Raw genomic sequence first — 7,500 nt, 5'->3', positions numbered from 1 at the left:
ATCTTTGCACCTGTTCGAAACGCATTGCGGCCATTTTTTCATTTTTCTAACAAATCCTGGCATTTTATAGGCTTCGAAAGTTGTGAAAATCCAAGCATCTTTTGTTCTCGACCGAGTCAGAAGGGGAGTGGGTCTATTCCTGATTTGACGTCACAATCTACTTTGCATGCATTTTTACAAAGAGTTAGTGCAATGTAAATCAGTTTGTGACGTCAAATCAGGAATAGACCCACTCCCCTTCTGACTCGGTCGTAAACAAAAGATGCTTGGATTTTCGCAACTTTCGAAGCCTATAAAATGCCAGGATTTGTTAGAAAGTGAAAAAATGGCCGCAATGCGTTTCGAGCAGTCGCAAAGATTCATTTTAGCGATAAAAATATTTTGGGGTTAGGTGCACTTTAACAAACAGCCATCTCAAGTATACAAAAATTTGGTTTTATCAACGGAGTTGATAATGTTAATTGGCCACCGTCGGTGGGGAAGTAGTATACAAAAATTTAGTTTTGAATCAGAGCGAATTGATTCGCTCTGACGAAGGGCTAACGCTCGAAACGTCAGCTTTTAGAATCTAAGTACGGAGGCCAATTTACATTATCAACTCCGTTGATAAAACCAAATTTTTGTATACTACCTCCCCACCGACGCAGCAGCACAATTTCTTTAGAAACTACCCCCTTCAGCCATCTCAAGTAGTTTAGTTTCAAGGAAATTTAAATTTGACAGGACATATCGTTCGCCAGCACTCTCTATTCAATTGACGTGCGATAAATCGATTTACTTGTTAAAGCAGATTTTGGAATATTGTACCAAGTCCACCCAATTAATCTAACTCTGAGCTGTTGAAGACATCTGGGCACGAGATCATCCTGTCTTCAGTGGAAATTTCAATTTAGGGGTAAACTGTTCTGGAAAGAGAATATTTTTTTTCACAGGGAAGAATATGTTTGACTCTTTCTGAAAGGATCTGGGAACTCCCCAGCTGTATCTCGGTTATTCAGGGAGCTCTTTTTTTGTTTGGATCGAGAGCACAGCGGATTCACATTCTCACCTATGCAACTGTTGTTCTTTGCTTTATTTCTTGGACCTGCTTCTCATTCAAGGCGTCGTTGTAGACTTGCATCTGAGCGATTCTTCCTTTATAAAACCTTCCATCACCTGTCTTTACTCCCATCCTGACGCTGTCTTGTGTTGCCAGATTAATACCAGCTCCGATGTTTAATGTGCTTACCACCTGTGCATTCACCCATAGCTTTTCCAAGCCGGTTTTGTGGTCATAAGAAGCACCAACGAAGTGCCAAGTATTTCTGGGAATTGATCCAGCATACAAGCCAGTTGTGAATGAATAATCACGTCGGGTAAAGCGGGCAAAAAGTTTGTTATTGCCTCCGTCCCAAAGATGAACTCCCCACTGTCCACTCGTCTTATAGTTGAAGAGAGGTCCCGTTTGACCAGTAGGGTATATCCAGCACAACATCGTCATTGAGACACCGTTGACATCCAAAGGTCCCCTGTCACTGTTGGGGAATTCAATGAAACTATTTGCAGTTCCCGAAAATTCATAAGAGCCAGCATCCTTGCCGTCAGGCCCCTGAGATAATTTAACTCCCGTGGGGTTCCCTTGGCGCGCTCTGTTGTTCATTTCCTTGGTACCATATTGGCCATTGAGAGGAAAGAAGGCAATTGGATCTGGAACTTGAGAAAGAAGTAAAATAATTCGGTACAATAGACTTGATAGGGTTATTGTTATTGGAGCGCAAGTTAGTATGAAGCCACTTTTTAGCAACTTCGGCGTTTTCAGGACATGAAAAATCGTCTGGGCCCGGTTGTTGCGAAAGCCGATTAATTTAATCCAGGATCAGTGTAAAGTTGGTTTCCTTTTTTCAACTTTTTTGTGGAAGTTTCTTTTGCTTGTTTTTGTTTTTCAAGATTGTCTTCCTCTAATGTAAAATTTTTCCGAATATCAGCGTTGAACAGCATTTCGGAGTAGAAAAGTAAACTCCTTGGTAAATTTTTAATCTGGGATTAGCGTTAATCGGCTTTTGAACAACCGGGCCCTGTACGTTGTACACGGATGAAAATTAATAATATTTGTCCTCCTTATGCGGCTTACTGCCAGGTCAGGGCATCTGTATTTTCTTTCTCCAGGATGTTGTACCCCACGCATCCCCCTCCCTCAAACCACTTTTCTCCATATCATCCCTCAGATTTTCCATCCATGGCTTGCGCGGTCTTCCCCTTGGCCGACTTCCTTCCACCTCCATTTTCCATACTTTGTTATCGCTGGAAATTTGGACCAGGTGTCCATACCAACGAAGTCGCGCCTGGCGTACTTTATCCAGGATGTTAACAACTTTGAACTCCGCTCGAATGTCTTCATTTCTCTGTTTGTCCTTCAGCGTGATTCCTTTAATACGGCGCAGCATTTTCATCTCCGTCGCGGCTAGCATCCTTTCCTCTTTCTTCCTCATTGTCCAGACCTCTGCTCCGTACAACAGTCTTGGTCGTTTCACCGTTTCATATATCTTAACCTTCAGTCGTCTCGGTATTCGCTTGTCGTGCATTATACCCGTGTAATCTTTCAACTTTGATCAGCCAGCGTTGATTCTTGCTTTGGCTGCCTCCTCCGAACCTCCATTTTCGCTCAGGGTCACGCCCAGGTATTTAAATTTGTCTACCTGCTTCAGTTTAACAATGTTGTTGTCCACGATATTTATATCTTTCCTTTGGCTTGCACTCACCATGGTCTCCGTCTTGGTGGTGTTTACCTTCATTCCGTACTTTGCCATACCTGTTTTCCACTTCAACCAATTCTCTTGCAACTTTTTTTCCTTACTCTAATCCATCACTACTAGATCATCACCAAATAGCAGTTCCCATAGGACACCCTGTCTGAAGCTTTCACTTATTGTGTCCAAAATCACTAAGAACAGGAACGGACTTAGAGCTGAGCCTTGATGCAGTCTGACCTTGTTGTCAAAGGGCTCTGTCTGTCCATGCACAGTCCTCACTACCATCTTAGTGTTTTTATATGTCGCTCTCACCAACCTGACTTTGCTCTCTGGCACATTTCTCTTTCCCAGACACCAGTAAACCAGCTCCCGTGGCACTCTATCGTACGCCTTTTCGAGGTCAACGAAGGTGAAGTACAGATCTCTCTTCTTCTCCGTGAATTTCTCTTGCACTTGCTTGACTATGAATACTGCGTCGATTTTTCCTTTTCCCGTGCTGCTGCCTCTTTATCCCTAGTGTCCAGATTATTGTAGAATTCATTTCCTGCATCCCATCTGGGCTTGGCCACTGCTTTCTTTGCCTCCTTTTTCGCAACTCTGTACGCATCCTCTTTCTGTTTCTTTTGTTCCTCGAGTTCAAGCCCGATAGCTTGCCACTCCTTGTAGCGGGCACTTTTCTTGGCTTTGATTTTATCTTGAACCTCATTCCTCCACCACCACGTCTCCTTCTTCTCATCTCTCCCGCCTCTAGTTTCCCACACACCTCCTCCGCTGCCGTAAGAACAAGCTCTCTGATGTTTTCCCACTTATCATTTACTGAACTTGTATGTGCAGTATACTGGTTTTTCACCTTCTCCCGAAAGGCCTGCTTGTTCTCCGTTTGTTTCAACCTCCATGTTTTTATTCTGTTTCTCAAGTGCTTTTTCTGGCTACACTCTTTACCACTTTTGAAATCCATGCAGACCAAGTGATGTTGTGTAACGGCTGCCTCTCCTGGTATCTTATTTGCAATCTTTGACCCTTGTCTGGTCCCTTCTTTTTAACCATTACATAGTCAATCTCTTAACTGCGTTCTCCGCTTTTGTGCGTGACAAGGTGTTCTAACTTCTTGATGAAGAAGGTCTTTGTCGGCATAAGGTCTAAACTTTCACAGCTTTCCAGGAGCGTCTCTCCGTCTTCGTTTCTGTTTCCATACCCTTTTCCTCCATGCGTACCATTTAAGCCTCCTCAGTATACCTTTACAAACGAGTCCGTTCATTTTCCTGCTACTATCACAACTTCCTCCGCTTGACAAGCCAGCACTGAAAATCCCTTCCCTTCAAATTCCTCACAAAACTCAGTTCTCGCCCTCTTCATTGCAACACCCAGTTTGCGGTGCATATGCAGACATGATGTTGTATACTTGGCCAGCTTTCACCAATTTCACTTTGCTGATCCTATCATTTGGTCTCTCCACTTCAACAACTTTTCTCCTTCATTACCGCATTTAGGATAACACCAACACCATTCCTCGTATCTCAAAGAGATATTGGGATATTTAGTGGCCTAGATAAGAGAGCTGCCAAAAGCAACCTGGGTATATCCTAATATTTTTGAAACTTTGTTCTGATGGAATAAGTGGGTGCTTGGTCTTAACCAACCTTCCAATGAAATAGAAAACCGGTTTTGTGAAGTGTTATTTAACAATTATTCCATTCGCCTTGTTGGATATGATATGGTAAATAGCCAACGAGGCGCGTAGCACCGAGTTGGCTATAACCAGTCTCATATCCAACAAGCGCAAATGGAATAATTGTTTTATTAAATTTCGTAAACTCCAAAAGTTTGGAAGTACGAAATGCGAGCGAAAAAAGCGAGAAAATCCGAGCGAAATCGAAAAACTTGATAAAGATGCGATGTTGTGTAATACCTTGTGGTGAGACAGACGCAGGCTGATTACAAAAACATATTTTGCCTTTCGCGTACTTCTAAACATCGGAATTGATCCAAACTTTCCAGAAAAAGGATTTTTTTTGCTTTATTCAGAGAGAAATTTCGCTTTCCGGCAAAAAAAGTTTTAGCTTTGCAACGCTTAGCGCAATCAATTTCCAAATAAGGTCAAACAAACTAAGCTATATGAGCTGATAACCGAGATTGAGTGAACCAATCAGAGCACGAAAAATGCATTAACCGAGGTTGAAAATTTAATATAATGCAAGAACAACAGCCGTCTGATAAACTTAAGAATATCGGCGGCAGAAACACTCCAGAGGATTTTCAGTGGTAAAGAATATACTTATATGAAGTCGCGTCCTTCCAGATGCGCGTATCGAGCAAATGGAATTCCACTTAAGAAAGTAATGTTGATTAGCCTGCGTGGCAAGCGGTTCTTTTTGGAGCGCGAGAGATTTCGAGCGGCGCACTGAAGGCTGGGTTCTTCCTTACCGCTCGATTTCTTTTGCGTTCCTCAACAACAGAACCGCCAACTACGCAGGCTATGTTGATAAACTAAATTCTCACACAAAGTTTGTTAACAAACCTATGGTCTCTGGTGGACAATCTCCTGTTTTGGTGGAAAAAATGAAATGAAAATGTTAGTTGAGTCTCGGAAACCCTCACATCCTGTGTCTCATGTTTCGAGTAAGTTCCTCCCGCTAAGCGTATAGTTTGTGAGTTTTTTTGGGAGAAAACGCGTCACCCATTGCTCTTTGTACTTTTTACATGCTCTTGCAACGCTGTCATGCAACAAATCTGCGCGCTGTTGCTGTGTTGTCTGATGTGAACATATCCAATGTACACAGGGTACTTATACGTAGCGCTTGCGTGCTTCCATAGCGCACGTTTATCTTCAATGTGAGAAGAAAATTTCTTATTTCTATAATACGAGTGTGCCAACAGATTCTTCAGCCAAAATGATTGAGCACTTTCTTGGTTGAGTCGCCTCGAGAGAACACAAAACAAGAAACAACAGGGCACTCCCTTTCCTTTCGTTTTAACTTAGATTAAGAACGGATGAAAAGTTGCTCTTTGAGTTGATCCGATTAATGGCTTAAAACCTTGTTTCTTTTATCAAATAGTTTAGCGATAACTTACATATGCAACTCGCGTTTTATTTAATCAGTCGTTACTGAAACACTGATTGGTTTTATGTAATTACTTGATCGTGTGAAACGAAATATGCTTTGACACTCCCCAATTTATATGGTTATGAGGTACTTTTTGAATATTTAGACTGCAGCTTAATCCTTTACTTACAGAATTTGAAAAAAACGGAATCCAGAATCCACTCAGTCTTCGTGAACTTAATCAGTTTTCACATTAACTGTTGTTGCATGTGTATTGTCTTATTGGAGTGCAGATTACCAAAGCTTTGTACGTGTTAAAAAACTGCAAATAGTACTATTAAAGTTTCGTTTTCAGATTAAGGATATTCTTGCCTTGTAAAATTTAAAGCTGGACAAATCCAATTGATTCGCCTATTGCGTCAGATTCCGCTGGGAAAGTAGTGTTAAAAGTTTGGCGAATCAGTTTCAGTGAAATTTAAAATTTAAAAATTCGGGTCTAAAGAAAACTGAGAACAAAGAACTTATTTCTAGTACCGTAAAAGGCCATAAATTTTCTGTAAGTACTGGTGTACCTTGCGCATTCAGCTCGGCAACAGAAAAAAGAAGTACAGCTATCGCCAACATGATCGGTGCTTGGGTTAGTGAAACCGTCGATCTGAAGATGATAACGAGTGTTCAGTAACTGTTGATCGCGTGCGATTGTACGTACTTGGAGCAGAGATTGCTCTTTACAAAATATCCTATGTCATCCAATAATAATCGTTCAGCTGAATAAACAACAAAGATATTACGTCTATTACGATCCTTGATATTGGCGTATTTATTACTATGCAAGAAAGGAGCACGTGACTATGAAGGTTTTTTAGATCTTTTCAGTCCTGAATGAAAAAAAAACAAAAAAACATGGAAGAACATCCTAACGGAGGACTAAACCTTCAAAGAACTACAATCCGTTTCTCTCCGTCACCCCAACATCTTGGGATGCACTATCGCCATGCTACGACAATCTGCCAATGGTGGCAGACTAGATCTTAGTGAATGACGCTAACAACTCAGAAGACTATGGAGGTCTTGTGATAATCCCGGCGGGGGGAGGAGGGGGGGGGGTACTCCCTATGATGGCCTATACGGGGAGGCTCCGCCCGAAAGGGGTATCTTTTTCAGGCTTCAGGGATTTCACAAGTTGAGGTATATATTCATGAAAGGGTAGGGAAATCGGTCATTTAGGTATTTAAAAGGGCCTTTATTTATATTATTTCGAATAGACGCTCCTTGTGGCTGTATCGGTTTATTTATTAAGCACTACATGAAAATGAAAACAAGACTTCCTAAAGTAGCTATGTGAAAGGGGTACCTTTTTCCAATAAGAGGTATATGAAAGGGGTAGCCGGTAACCGGTAACCCAGTCCTGATTTTCCACAGTTTTTTTGTCCAACGTAAATCCACGCGCATGCACAGATCTGCATCGGGTTTGGGCGTGCAAAATGGACGACGGTGAGTTTGAATAGGCCATTTCCGAGTTCATGTCTGCCTCCTCTTCAAGGCGAGTTTAAGTGCGAAGTTTTTCTTATGAAAATTAGTTTTCATTCATATGTAAAGTAGAACTAATTACCATCACAAAAACTTTGCACTTAGACTCGCTTTGAAGAGGAGGCGGATATGAACTCGGAAATGGCCTATTCGTTCACCATTTTAATCATTTAAATCCTTGTTTCTGTTTGTTGTTG

The 7,500-nt window shown here is 41.6% G+C and overlaps 1 protein-coding gene across 1 annotated transcript in view; it reads right to left on the bottom strand.

Moving 5' to 3' along the window:
- Positions 1-6,512, bottom strand: part of LOC138012827 (uncharacterized) — a 6,990-nt gene extending 478 nt beyond the window's left edge. Inside the window, exons 1-3 of the mRNA XM_068859735.1 lie at positions 6,346-6,512; positions 5,248-5,271; positions 1,049-1,692 (exon numbers count right to left, since the gene is read on the bottom strand). Of these exons, the coding sequence (XP_068715836.1) occupies positions 1,049-1,692; positions 5,248-5,271; positions 6,346-6,397 (720 nt within the window). The 5' untranslated portion in view covers positions 6,398-6,512. The remainder of the gene's footprint in view (positions 1-1,048; positions 1,693-5,247; positions 5,272-6,345) is intronic.
- Between the last annotated feature and the right edge of the window lie 988 nt (positions 6,513-7,500).

Source organism: Montipora foliosa, chromosome 8, assembly GCF_036669935.1.
Source record: "Montipora foliosa isolate CH-2021 chromosome 8, ASM3666993v2, whole genome shotgun sequence".
Taxonomy (NCBI): domain Eukaryota; kingdom Metazoa; phylum Cnidaria; class Anthozoa; order Scleractinia; family Acroporidae; genus Montipora; species Montipora foliosa.
Note: the sequence above shows the minus strand (reverse complement) of the source record. Positions and strands in the feature narration are given on the sequence as shown.